The sequence below is a fragment of the Rhinolophus sinicus genome, linkage group LG07 (assembly GCF_036562045.2).
Source record: "Rhinolophus sinicus isolate RSC01 linkage group LG07, ASM3656204v1, whole genome shotgun sequence".
Lineage (NCBI taxonomy): Eukaryota > Metazoa > Chordata > Mammalia > Chiroptera > Rhinolophidae > Rhinolophus > Rhinolophus sinicus.
Window position 1 is genome coordinate 70,036,959 of NC_133757.1, and position 14,229 is coordinate 70,051,187.

General features: G+C 50.6%; 2 protein-coding genes across 6 annotated transcripts in view; one reads left to right on the top strand and one right to left on the bottom strand.

Annotated features, from left to right (window-relative positions):
- The window catches only part of FZR1 (fizzy and cell division cycle 20 related 1), a 39,923-nt gene that overhangs the window by 924 nt on the left and 24,770 nt on the right, over positions 1 to 14,229 (top strand). For 2 of the 5 annotated variants that reach the window (XM_019744119.2, XM_019744121.2), the window contains exon 1: positions 13,462 to 13,693. The exons of 2 other annotated variants lie outside the window; for them this stretch is intronic. The gene's annotated coding sequence lies outside the window, so the exon portion shown is untranslated. Of the gene's footprint in view, positions 1 to 6,362; positions 6,501 to 13,461; positions 13,694 to 14,229 lie in introns of those variants that run through there. One more of the 5 variants, XM_074337561.1, reaches the window with a different exon arrangement.
- Positions 1,002 to 6,378, bottom strand: DOHH (deoxyhypusine hydroxylase). Its single transcript, XM_019744129.2, has 5 exons — positions 6,247 to 6,378; positions 3,562 to 3,880; positions 2,991 to 3,067; positions 2,166 to 2,406; positions 1,002 to 1,765 (listed from the first exon to the last, which is right to left on the bottom strand). Exons 2-5 carry the CDS (start codon positions 3,833 to 3,835, stop codon positions 1,446 to 1,448), a joined length of 912 nt encoding a protein of 303 aa, XP_019599688.1. The 5' UTR covers positions 3,836 to 3,880; positions 6,247 to 6,378; the 3' UTR covers positions 1,002 to 1,445.

Consider the following 14,229-nt stretch of genomic DNA (forward strand, 5'->3'; position numbering starts at 1 on the left):
ATTTGCAGGACACCCAGCTGGTGTCTGCAGAGAAATGGGAGAACTGCTTGCTGTGGAAAACCCATGCATTTGGTGTCAGAAGGGTTGTGAGCAGAAGCGATTGTAGTAAAAACAGGTAGTCGTGGTGCCTGAGGACCCCCTGGCACCTGTGCCCTCATGGAATCCCCTCCATCTCCAGGAAGGTTGTTGTTGACTCATAGAAAGCAGCAGAAACGAGGATGTGCCACATGTGAAATTAGGCTGTTGTTAGGCTGGTTTCATAGAGCCATAAATGGTGTGGGGACAGAGCCAGGAGTGGTTTTCAGGCTCTTGGCCTCACATGGAAAGGTGCTGGCTCAGGTAGTAAATGGCCATCAACTGTGATTGGATGGCCATCAGCTGTGGCTAGTTGGCCGTCAGCGGTAACCAGTGAGCCACTGGCCACTAATATAACTGCTGTAGCTACGCTAGCAAAAAATGGGGGCTAGCAAGAAGATGGTGGCTGAGCTAGCAAGAGTGGATTGCCGCCAGCGAGAATATAATGGTATGACTCCCCTATCTATGGCTCCATGGGTGTTCCTGTTTGGACTCACCATGTCCTGCGTTCTTATTTGGGGAGCGGGAGCTGAGACCCTGTATGACAAATGGTGCAGCGAGCAGGTCTCCAGCACAAACGGGCTGCTCAAGGCTGCACCGGGAGGAAGGGGTGAGTTGGGATGGGAACGCATAGCCCAGGCTCTTAGCCATACCACCAAACCCTTTCCTCTATGCCCCCATGAGGGTCTGGGGAGGGCCAGGCTCGAGGGCCCCTGACCCCCTGGGAGGGGGTCTGACTGGACAGATATTCCCCCCGGGAAAGGTGGTGAAACAGGAACAGAGGCTTTTGTCGGTCACATGTTGTCTGGCACAGGGCAGGCAGATCACAGAGCTGAGCTCTGCAAACCACCCCCCTCACTCACTGAAGACACGTTCCTTGCGAGTAGCCAACCGCCGCCCTGCAGCCCCCACACACTGAGTCATCGCTTGGCAAACATAATTTAATGTTCCACGTAAGCAATGACCAGGGGCCTGCTCATCCCTCTCCAGGCTGAGTCCCTAGCCCAGCCCACCGAGGGACCACCTCGCCACCCTGCCCAGGCCCCCGGGACAGGTGCCCCCACAGTGCCTTTCCCTGCAGCCCCTCACTCCAGAAGCTCCCCAGAGCACAGCCCCTCCCCTGCATGCCCTCCCTCCCACACTGACATCCCGCCCCATGCACTGCAGCCCTCTGCTAGGCCCCTTGATGGAGGGACAGCAGAGACCTCAGCCTGGCCCCGGGGGGACTCAAGATGCAAAAGTGGCTGTGATCCCACCAAGCAGACAGGTCCAGTGAGCCGGGAAAGTGAGATCCGATTCACACCCACACGATTCATGGTTCATGTGCCCAGTCCCGCAGGGGAGAGGCCTGGGCTAGGCTGTCAGTGGCTCTAGGAGAGGGATGGCCGCAGCTGCTCCAGCCCATTGGCATACTGGAAGGCCGGCCCCGTCTCATACTCATACATGTCCAAGGCCACCTCGCAGCTCTCCCGCACCACGCGCTCAGGGTCGGCCACATGGGCCCGCAGGGCGGCCAGACAGGCGGGCCGGGCGATCGCTCCCAGGGCCTCGGCGCACTCATGTCGCACCATGGGGCTCTCGGTTCGCTGGGCCAGGGCAGCCACCAGCTGGGGCACTGCCGCCTCATGCTGCAGCTGGCCCAGGACATAGCCGATCTCATGGCGGAAGAGGGCGCTGCCACAGCGCAGGCCTGTAGGAGGGAGGGGGGAGAGCGGTCACTGGCTGGGCGGTACCATCAGGGCAGTTGGGATACTCAGGGACACGGGGCTGGGCATTCGAGGGGCAGAGACAAGTAATAACAGGAAGTGGGGCAAGGATGCTGGAGTCAGGCTGCCGAGGGTCAAATCCCAACTCTGCTGATTGTTGACAGGCTGTGTGACCTCAGGCAAGTCTCTGCCTCTCTGGGCTTCAGGTACCCCCATGGAGAATGGGAGGAATAAGAGTGCCCACACTGCTCTGCGGATGGCTTAATTTGCGCTCAGCCCGTGAGGAACTGCTAGAAGCTGAGCTCAGGGAGCATGTCCCCTGGGACGAGTTTCTCCATGTCACAGACATGGCCACTGAGCCTTGCCCAGGGGCCCCCTCCTCACCCTCAGCCAGCGCCAGGGCAGCCTCCTCACTACCCGCATCACGCAGGGCGAACATGGCTCGGTATCGGTCGAAAAGCGGCCGGGCCTCGTCCAGCAGTGCCTCCCTCAGCCGCCCCACATCGTGCTCCTCGGCTGGTGGGGCTGGGTCCACCGAGAGGTAGGGCCCAGCTGCTGCCGGCTCCCCACTGAGCTGCTGCAGCCACTCCAGCCGCCGGAGGGCCAGCTGGCACGTCTCAGCCACCTGCAGGGAGAGGGGTGACAGGCAACCACTGGGGACATGGTGGTGGGCCTGACAGGACCCCATCCCCATCCTCCAGGGGTGATTAGGGAGTGATGAGGGAGACAGAGGGCCAGGGAGGGGCTCGATGTGGAGGTGATGTTGGGACCAAGTGAGAGAATGAGTCAGGTGGCAACAGCCAGTGCAAAGCCAGAAGCAGGCCCTGCCGGACCCATCAGGGGAGAGCCAATAATAGGCTGAGGGGAAGCTAGGCACGGCTGGTCAGGCATTAGGACAGACTACTTAGGACCTATGGGCCACAGTGTGGACTTGGGATTTTGTCCTAAAGGTGGTAAGAAGCCATGAAAGGGATGGACAGAGAAGTTAGGATGGCTCCTCCGTGGTTCGAGGTGTGAGACAGGCTGGCCAAGCGGGGCAGATTTTGGTGGGACTGAAGTGTTCAGTTTTGCCCAGTGGGGCAGCGGCTTGTACCTCCTGATTGCCACCTCTCTCTTGAATCCCTGGCCAAGCAGTTGCCCTGGCAACCAGACCCAGGGTCAGAGGTTGGTACAGGCCGGGGCAGGGAAAGGAGGGCCTGGCCACGTTACCTCTACGACAGGGTCGGTGGAGTACTGCTTCAGGATCTCCAGAACTTCCAGGTCCCCGATAGCCCCCAGGGCCTCCCCTGAGAAGAACAAGACAGAGCTCTTGTTGATTGGTTGGCTGGAAAAGGCCCTGGCCACCTCAGGGGACGCACACAACAGGTGCTCAAAAAAAACATTTGCCCAATGAATGAAACGAATGGATGAAACAGACATCAGGGGTTCCATCAGGGGTTGTCAGTCTATAGCACACCACCTGTTTTTTTTATGAGTGAAGAATGGTTTTTATGGTTTAGAAAATATGTTTTTTAATCAAGGGGATAATATTTCACGACACGTGAAAATTGTATGAAACTCAAATCTCAGCGTCCATAAAGTTTTACTGGCACACGACCACACCCATCTTTTGACTGGTTTATGGTAGCTTTTCTGCTGTGATGGCAGAGTTGAGTTGTAGCAACAGACTGTCTGGCTGGCAGGACTGAAAATCTTGCCTACCTGCCCTTTACGGAGCCCATTTGCTGAGCCCTGGTTTGGGCCATGTGTGAGTGAACATGCCCTCACTCCTGCCACTCACCTGCCTCATGGCGCACCATGGGCTCCTGGCAGGTGTCACGCAGCACATCCACCAGCACAGGGATGGCCCGGCGATCCTGCATCTGGCCCAGGCAGTAGGCCAGCTCGTGCTTGAGCAGGGCGGAGTCATCACTGAAGGCCTGGCTGATCCAGGTGATGGCGGCTGGGCCACCCAGGCCTCTAAGTGTGAAGAGCGCCCGGAAGCGGGCCTGCAGGGGCTGCTGGGGGTCTACCAGCGTCTGCCCAATGGCCTCCACCTCCTGTTCCGTTACCATGGCACCTGCCTGTTTCCTTCCACAGCCTCTCTCCAGCACAAGAACCTAGGGCGGAAACCAAACGGCCAAGTTAGAGGCATCCTTCTCCTGCTCACTGACTTGTTCATTTAAGTTAGGACCTGGTGGGGTGGCTTCCTACCCGCTACCCAGCCTGGGCATCTAGGTTGACAGTCTGGCTCTAGCCCCGCCTACTTGCTGTATGGCCCTACCTAAGTTACTTTCCCTTTCTGGGCCTTTGGCCTATACATCAGCAATGACCTCCACTGTTCTGCTCTCCACACAGCAGCCAGAGGGACTGTGGTAACTGGTGCGCAAGATGGCCCCCAATGGCCCCCACCTCTTGGTATCAATGCTCTGTAAGGCCCCCTCCCACAATGAATAGGCTAACCTGTGTGAACAATAGGATATGGAAAAAATAACAGTGTGACTTCTGAGGGTAGATCACAAGAAACACTGTAATTTGTTACACAGCACAGGTAACTGATACAGGAATCCTTTAAGCATATAGACCAGACAATGTGACTCCCTTGCAAAATGCTATGGTACCTCATTACTCTAAAATCCTTGACAGTCTCAAAAGCCCTGTGTGACCTGCCCCTGTCCCCTCTACACCTTCACTTCCTCCCTCTCTCCCCCTTGTTCATTCCACTCCACCAAACAGGCCTCCTCAATATTCCTCCAACACACCAGGCACAGTCCTGCCCCAGGGCCTTTGCATGAGCTGTTGTCGCCTTCAGGAACACTCTCCCCCAAATGCCCCCATGCTCACTCTCTCACTTCTATGAGTCTCAAATGTCACCTCCTCAGGAAAGCCTTTCCTGATCACAATCTTCAGCGTTGCTCCTCCATCTCTTTTCTTTGTTCTGCTTTATCTTTCTTCAAAGTGCTTACCACCACTACATACCATAGTGGATATTTACAAGGACGATAACCCTAACAGTAACAGCAGCTGACATTTACCTACAGAGCATGTGCTATGTGCCAGGCACCTCTTCTTATCCCTTTACAGTCATGAATTCATTTAATCCTCACCACAACTTGATGAGACAGACACTAGGATTGTCACCATTTTACAGGAAAGGAAACACAAGCACAGAGATTAATGACTTGCTTAGAAACATTGTGAAGTTATGAATCCAGAAGGCTGGCCTCCAGAATCGAGCTCTAAACCACAGCCGCTGTGTTGAATGGATGAAATAAGATGAAATGACACAGCTGGGAGGAGGGTCCCCCTCTCCGTCTTCTAGACCAATGAGGACCCGGTGGCCGCTTCACAAACATGATAAGCAGGCTGCAGCATACCAGCAGCCCTCTGGCTCCCAGCAGCATCAGCAGGGTCACCCGGGGTTTAATGGGGTTTAATAAGGGAGGTGCAGCTGTTTGAGCACAGGCAACCATCAAAAGAGAGGTCACCTGAAAGAGGGATCCTCAGAATCCACAGAAGCCAGGAGTGAGCCACAGCTAGTCAAGGGCAGATGAGACTCAGGACTCCTGACAGGTCCTTGATAAGTATGTGTCGAGGAATCGAACATCTACTGCCTGCCAGGCACGCCTCTAAGCACTCCGTACACAGTATAAATCCGTATCATCCGTAAAATGGGCTGAAGGGGACACAGGGACCTCACAGAGTTACTGTGATGAAGTTATGGTCATACACAGAATGCCGAGCACAACCGGTGCCACCCAGTACCCACTTAATAAACCTGAGCTAGTATTTTTGCAGGGAGCCTGACACCTGCCTCTGTGCTCCCAAGACAACGGAGGGTACACCAACCACCTCAAAGCCCGCAGCTCACACCTGAGGCCCATTTTTCAGTGGGATGGGGGACCAGGGTGTGGGTGTGGGGTTGAGGGAGTCAGTCCTTAACCAACGCAGAATGTGGGAATCCGTTCATACCTGTGAAGGTCTCAGAGACAGACACGATGAATTAGTAAAGGATGGAAGAAGAGACCCAGATCCTGGAAATCCCTCCCCTTCCTAGAGACCTCTTAAACCAAGAATTTCCAACAAAAAGATCTCCGGTAACTAGACTCCCTACCCCCCAGAGGAGTTGCCCCACACGGGATCCTTTAGGGCTGCTCGCCGGATCCCTTTCCTTGGAAGACACTCCTAGGAACCGGATGCCTCAAGATCTACCTACGCAGATCTACCTACTGCCGGATCCCTCACAAATTGGTTCTCTCTAAACTCCGATAAAGGAGTTTTCCGACATGGGACCCCACAGACACATGAGCTGGGTCCCCAGCTAAGGGATTCCCGGAGAATGGTCCCAGAACCCGGGGAAGAGCTTGCCGGGACTCGAGACCCCTCAGGAGGAGACCCCTCAAACCGCCAGCGAATACATCCCAGAGCCAGGTTCCCCCAACGAGGCGTCTATCCTATGCCTGCCCTCCAGGTCCGGGTCCCGCACCGTGCTCCCCGCCGCCGGAACGCCTGAACGAACTCGCGAAACGCAGGACCGGCCAGGATATGTCGCCGCCGCCGCTTCACCAGCCGCGACGCTCGCGATGAACTCTGGGGGCTGCCATCTTGCTGACCACGTGAGCTGGCCGGACTGCACCAACGCAGCGCTCAGGGGGGAAGTGCCATCAAAGGTTCCTCAGCGGGAGGAGGCCCAGGAACGCCAGTCGGCACCGGTACCATAGCTCACACTTCCACACCAGGGTAAGTCTAAGGGCATTCCTCAGGAAAGGGAGAAGGCACTAGAACAGATTCTCTGCGGCCCCCCCCACTCGATACTACAGGTGGAAATGGTTTGTGCCGATTCAACCCCGAGAGGGCGGGGCTAGCGACGGAGGACGCGCAGCATCCCAGGAGCACGTCCAAACCTAGGGCGTGGCCAATTGGCGTAGCTTGACGCGAGACGGAAGGAAGGGGTTAAAAGAAAAAAAAGATACTGTTCATTTATTTATTCATTTACCGGGTGGTAAATGGGCGCTGAAGACGAGACAGCCTGCTGGCTTTACCTTTGAGAAGATGCTGGCGTGTCGTAATCGGGGAAACGACATGCCCGGACTTAGGTATTATGAAGATCATTCAGGCTGGTGGGTAGAAAACAGACAATAGGATTCTGGGTTAATTTTGAATGTGGAGAAACCAGGAATTGCGGATGGATTGGAAATGGAATTTGGGAGAAAGAGTCTTATCTTGTCAAGCATAAATACAAGGTTGTTGACATGAGTAAGTGGAGGGATGGAGTGGCCATTAAGCATCAGCCTCTCTATCCAGTCCATCCACAGTCCTGTTGATTCTACCTCTGAAAGAGTCGCAATCAGTCGCGTCGCTCATCTTTTACCGCCCCCGTGAGAGTCCAAGCCACCACTGTCTGTCACCAGGATGCTGTCCACACAAGAAAAAGGGAGTTTTTAAGTGACTATGTCAAATCAGTGTGGTGGTTCCTCAAAAAGTTAAACATAAAACTCCCATAGGTATACACCCAGGGGATGAAAGCAGGGACTCAAACAATTGTCCACCGATGTTCATAGCATTATTCACAGTGGCCACAGACCCTGTTAACTTCTATTATATTTCTTCTCTATGAATTTGATTTCTCTAGGGACCTCATAAAGTGGAACCGTTTGTCCTTTTGTGTCTGGCTTATTTTGTTGAGCATAATGACCTTAGGGCTCATCCACGTTGTAGCATGTATCAGAATTTCCTTCTTTTTCTAAGTTGAATAATATTCTATTGGTTTGAATGGACTACATTTTTGTTTATTCATCTGTTGATGGACATAGGTTTTTCTCACCTTTTGGCTACTGTGAATTGTGTTGTTGTGAACATGGGTGTGCAAGTATTTTTGATTCCCTATTTTCAAATTTGGGGGATGGATGCCTAGGAGTGGAATTATTAGATCATATGGTTACTCTATGTTTAACTTTTGAAAAAATCCCCATACTATTTTCCATAGTGGCTGCACCATTTTACATTCCCACCAACAGTGCACAAGTGTTCTAATTTCTGCATATTCTCGCCAACACTTGTTATTTTCCACTTTTTGATAGTAGACATCCTAATAAGTGTGCAACTTATTTTGAGATGCATAAAAAATTTGATGTATAGGGCCGGCCTGGTGGTTCAGGCGTTTGGAGCTCCATGCTCCTAACTCCTAAGGCTGCCGGTTCGATTCCCACATGGGCCAGTGGGCTCTCAACCATAAGGCTGCCCGTTCAACTCCTCGAGTCCCGCAAGGGATGGTGGGCTGCACACCCTGCAACTAAGATTGAACATGGCACCTTGAGCTGAGCTGCCGCTGAGCTCCCGGATGGCTCAGTTGGTTGGAGCGCATCATCTCAACAACAAAGGTTGCCGGTTAGACTCCCGCAAGGGATGGTGGGCTGCGCCCTCTGCAACTAGGAAAGGCAACTAACTGGACCTGGAGCTGAGCTGCGCTCCCCACAACTAAGACTGAAAGGACAACAACTTGACTTGGAAAAAAAAAAAGTCCTAGAAGTACACACTGTTCCCCAATAAAGTCCTGTTCCCTTTCCCCAATAAAAAAAAATATTTAAAAAAAAAATTGATGTATTGATTAGTGGATAGAAGGATGCATAGATCGATAATAGAGAAAATATAGCAAAATAGTAACTGGAGAAAGTGGACAGTGGGCATATGACAATTCACTGTAAAATTCTTTAAACTTTTCTATACATTTGAAAATTTTCATAATAAACCACTGGAAAAATAGGTGGCAGGAAAAGGAGGGCTACTTCTATTCTCAGTTTGAGTATTTCCAAGTTAAACATTTGAAAAGTGTTTTAACTTTTAAATGTGGAATCTTTGAGTCTACCAATCTATTGTGACGAATTTATCTGACAGCAGTGTAAAAAAAAATTGAAAATGAAGCACTCATTGCAACATTATTTGAAACGGCAAAAAGAAACAGGAAAAACACTAACAGCCCTGCCTCTGCCTCTGGGATCCAGCCCCCATGATCATTTACCTGGACCAGTGCAGTCCCCTCCACCCTGGACCACTGGATCTCACCCTCCTCCCCCTCAGTTTGTACACCCCACAGCAGTCGCGACAGGGTGCCCGTGAGCACCCAAGTCTGTCCTGTCTCTCCTCTGTCCACAGCCCTCCAGGGCTCCTACTTCCTTGGGGTAAAAGCCCAAGTCCTCCTCGCAGCCCACAAGGCCCTGCACGACCTGTCCTTGTTTCCTCCCCACACTCACCTCTTCCCTCTCTCCCCCTCACTCACTCTTCTCCAGTCACCAGGGCCTTTTCACTGTTCCTCAACACGCCAGGCACAGTCCTGCCCCAGGGCCTTTGCACACAGTGTTCACTCCACCTGGAACATTTTTTTCTTCCACATATCTCTGTTTACTCCCTTGCCGAAACGTTTGCTCTTTTGCTCAAATGTTACCTCCTCAATGAAGCCTTCCCTGAGCACATTAATTAAAATTATAACCTCACCCCCAGCATTCCTTTATCCAGCTCCCTGCTTTATTTTCCCCCATAGCATCTATATTTTACTGTATGCTTTTCTACTTTTTTTGTTTACTGCCTGTCTTCTGAACTAGAATATAAACACCATGAAAGCAGGGATTTTTGTTACTTTGTACTCCATGAGATTATACAGTCTGTCTGGAAAATAAAAATAGAGCCCTGATTTTTAGTGTTTGCCTGTTCCTGTGGTGGAAACAGTCCCAGCATAATCCACTTTCCTGACAGTGACTCTTGTGAGTCAATACACATGGGCCCCAGCACATCATTAATTGGACCCCCAGCACCTATTACATACCTGGCACAGTAGGTGCTGAATAAACATTTGAGGGAGTAATAAATGAACCATTCATCAATAGGGGGATTGATTAAATAAATAATGGATTAAAACTGCCATGCATAGCAACAAACTCACTTTGATAGGCTAAGTAAGGGTTTAAGATATTTGGTCATTCTTTCACAAATATTTGTTGAGCATCTACTATGTGGCAAGCACTGTCCCAGGCATGGAGGACATAAAATAAACAGTCTCTGGCCTCATGGAGCTCAAGTGATTAGTATTATTTTATTGTCTTCTTATATGTTCAAATGCTGACCCCGAATAACTGGCTTTGCCGCAGACCTTGGCTGGCTTGCAAGGACACCCTCTCGACCACGTTTTTGTTACTCAGGCTAATGTTCTGGGGGGGGAGGGGCTTCCTGTGGGCCAGGTGCTGTGTTTATTCTGGAAGGATACAGGGCAACAGGCCAGGTGTGATCAGTCCCAAGGCTGCTCTGGGGGAAAGAGATAGGCCCAGGGCTGCAGGAAGCAGATATGGAAGCCACACCCAAAAGCAAGGCTTGTGTCAGTCAGGGAACTTGGACTCCTCAACTGCAGACCTGTAAGAACCTCATAGCAGGAGAGAAGCCTGCACCTTCTGTTCTAGGCCTCCTCTATGCTTGAGCAAGGCCATGGAGGTGAGGAGTCCAAACTCAAGGAGCCATAGGGCTGCGCTCCCTCCGAAGGCTCTAGGGGAAGGCCTTTCCTGCTTGTAGTGGCCTGTAGTCCTTGGCTTGTAGACGCATCACTCCAGTGTCTGCCCTGCCTTCCCATGGCCGTCTGGGTGTGCATCAAGGTCTGTCTGAAATGAAAGGGGGAAGTATTACGGATTGTGACCGTTTTTCATCACCATCAGATGTTTTAAAAAAGATATAGTGCATCCGAATCATTTTGTTTAGTTCTATGTGTCATGTTTTAGCTGGAATGTTGATAATCCGAGTTTGGGGTGAGTCAGTAAATATTAGGTACATGTTTATTGAGTCAGGTACTGGGCCTAAGAAAAGAGATAAATCAGACCTAATCTGGAGGGGCAGATATTCAGGAAGTTTCTTCATTCGACATTTATTGATCTCCTAATCTGTGCTGGGCACAGCCCTGGACCTTCTTTGTCCAACAGAATTTTCTACGATAGACACATTCTGTATCTGCACCATCCAATCTGGTAGCTAATATCCAGGTGTGGCTATGGAGCATTTGAAATGTGGCCACTACAGAACTGAATTTTTAACTTGTAAAAATTTAAGTAATTTAAATGGAAAGGGAAAAATCTGATACTCAATTCACTTATTGGAAAACTCTTAAGCATGTTTGGAACTGCTGGCATCTCTGGATCTACTTTTTCCATTGTAAAATTTTATAAAATATAAACAGAAATGTGGGGCAGCTGGATGGCTTATTTGGTTAGAGCACGAGCTCTGAACAACAGGGTTGCCGGTTTGATTCCCACACGGGCCAGTGAGCTGCGCCTTCCACAACTAGATTGAAGGACAATGACTTGGAGCTGACGGGCCTTGGAGAAACACACTGTTCCCAATATTCCCCAATAAAATTAAAAAATAAACATAAATAAACTGAGGTGTGTTCAAGCTAGAGAATATTGTGTAGCAATTCCAAAATGTACAGGATCCCTTTGAAACAACCTGGAGAGATCTCTAAGAGATGTCATTGATTGATAACTGCAGAGCGATAAGTATAGTACATCATTTATAAAATATTTATATATATATATAAATATATATACACATATATATACACACACACACAGAAATCAAGTATTTCCAGTGAAAATTGGCACCCAAATCGAGATGGGCTGTAAGTATACCATTCACACTGGATTTTAAAACTTACTTATGAAAAGTAACATGAGGGCAGCCACTTGGCTCAGTTGGTTAGAGCGTAGTGCTCATAACACCAAGGTCGCTGGTTCAATTCCCACATGGGCCAGTGAGCTGTGCTCTCCACAACTAGACTGAAAACAACGACTTGTCTTGGAGCTGATGTGTCCTGGAAAAACACACTGTTCCCCAATATTCCCCAATAAAAATTTTTAAAAAAAATTTATTTAAAAAATTGAAAAAGTAACAAACTATCTCATTGGTAATTGTTGATTTTGATTACATGTTGAAATGTAAATAATTTTGACATATCGAGTTGATAAAATAGATGATTAAAATGAATTACATTGGTTTAGTTTTAATGTGGTGACTAGAAAATTTAAAATTACTTACATGTCTCATGTTTCTATTGGATAGTATTGCTATACATCCTATGGTCGTTGCAGAGTTCACTGAAATCAGATCAACGTGTATTTATATGCTATAATTTCATACCAAATGATTGAATGCGCAGAAGTCATGTACTGTTGCACGTTTTCTTTCATATCTTTGCCCAAATGTCATCCTTGCAGTGATACCTCTCCTGATCACTGTATTTGAGACTGTAGCCCCTTGCTTTCCACTTTCCTTTTTTTTTTTTTTTTTTTTTTTTTTGTTATTCTCCATAATTCAGCTCCAGGAAGACAGAAAAGTTTATAACCGCTACATTGAGATATAATTCACATGCTGTAAAATTCACTCATTTAAAATGTATACTTCAGTGGGGTTTCGTATATTTTGAGTTGCGCAACCATCACATCAATTTTAGAATATTTTCATCACATCAGTAAGTCCCTAGAAATTACTCCCCACTCCTTCCTTCTCTAAGCCCCTGGCAACCACGAACCCACTTCCTGTCTCTCTGGATGTGCGTGTTGTGGACATTTCACATACATGGAATCACACACTATATGGCATTGTGTGGCTGGCTTCTGTCACTGAGCGTTGTATTTTCAAGTTTCATCCACGTTGTTGTGTCAGTGCTTCACTCCTTTTTACTGCCAAACAGTATGCCATGATATGGATATAATACATTGTTTACCTATCCATCCACTGATGGGTTGTTTGCAGTTTGGGGCTATTATGTATAATGCTGCTATGAACATTCGTGTACAAATATTTATGTGGATACGTCTTTAATTCTCATGGGTATATACCTAAGAGTGGAATTGCTGGGTCATATGCTCACTCTATGTTTAACTTTTCCACAGTGGCTGCAACAACTTTCCATTCCAACCAGCTTGAGGGTTACAGTTGCTTCACATCTTGGCCAATACTTGTTATACACTGGGTTGGGGGAGGGTGTCCTTTGGTTTTTGTTTTTTATCATTTCCATCTTAGTATGCAGGGCTTGGTACCACACAGTGATTCTGATTTGCATTGCATTTCCCTAATGACTAATGATGGTGAGCATCTTTTCATGTACTTCTTGGCCATTCATTTATTTTCTTTGGAGAATTGTCTGTCAGGATCCTTTGCCCATTTTTGGAGAAAATGGCACCTGTTTTGTTCCATGCTCGGCGGGCAAGGAGGAGCACTCGGTAGGAGCATTAAATGTTTGAAGAATGAATGATGAATGAAAGTCAGCAAGCAGTGGTGTTTACATGTATTGCACATGCACCTATTATTTGGGTCCCATCCCCCGGGGTGGGGGGGCTCTCACTGCCTCACTGCTCTGTGGGTCCGGCTTCCGTCCACCCAATTGCGGGTCTGCCCTTAGGCGCCCCTTTCTGCGGCCGTCCTCTACTAAGAACCACACTCTAAACTGAGCAGCCGTTTTCCAATATTCCAGGGAGCTGCCTCCCCAGCCGCCAGTCCTCTTCCGGCCTTGGTTGCCCTTGGCAACGCGTGGCGGCGTGCCTCCTGTATTGATTCGAATAGCAAGCTACGTCAGGTTCTCCCGAGATGCCCCACTGCGCGCAGGCGCAGCCCTGTGGGATGGGCGGGGCTCGGGCATGAGGCCTGGCGCGCGGGGGCGTGGTGGCGGCACGCAGCGCGCCAGCGCGGGGGCGTGGCCGGCCGCGGGAGCGCGCGCGGTGGAGGAGGGCGCCGGAGGCCGTGTAGCCGCGATCGCCGCCATATTAAGGATCGCGGAGCCCGGAATCCCGTCAGCGGCGGCCCGGGTCGGACCCGGCGGGGCTGCGGGAAGCAGAGGCCGCGTAGTGCAGCGCCGGAAGAGGCGGGGCTGGCGGAACCAGCGGGTGACGAGAGCGAGCCAGGTGAGGTGGCTGGGGTCTGGGGACCCGCCCCCCGGGCCCGAGCCTCGACCCCTGAGTCGGGCCTGGAGGCGGTGCGGATCAACCCAAAGGCCCCTGGGACCGAGCCGACTGGCCGGGCTGCGATCCCCAAGCCAGAGCCCTTCCAGGAACCGGCCGGACCCCCGAACGCCGCCCCCGTAGCCGAGTGAGGCCCGGGGTGACCTCAGCATCCTATTACCATTTTAACCCCTAAATCCGAGTTATCCCCCAAACCCGGCTCTGCGTGACCTCCCCAACCTGGTCCACCTGCGTCCCGCGACCTCCTCTCTCAGTCATCGTCCCCAACCTGCTTTTAAGCGTGGAGCCGAGCTTTGTCCCCCCAAACCGGGGGACCGCCCCCCACTCCCAGAACACCCAGATCCAGGCGCTAACCTGTGCTGTTCATCTCTGTCTTGTCAAACCTGGGTCTTCCAAGTTCAGATCATCCCAGTGCAGGCCCTGCCCAAATTTAAACCGCCCTCCATAGTTGTCAAGACTCCCCCAGGCTCAAACCATCC

Coding starts and splice junctions, on each gene's coding strand:
- DOHH (XM_019744129.2), bottom strand. CDS start 3,835: ATGGTAACGGAACAGGAGGTGGAGGCCATTGGGCAGACGCTGGTAGAC. Junction 3,068..3,561: donor CATGGTGCGCCATGAGGCAG/GTGAGTGGCAGG, acceptor TGTTCTTCTCAG/GGGAGGCCCTGGGGGCTATC. Junction 1,766..2,165: donor TGCCCTGGCGCTGGCTGAGG/GTGAGGAGGGGG, acceptor TCCCTCCTACAG/GCCTGCGCTGTGGCAGCGCC.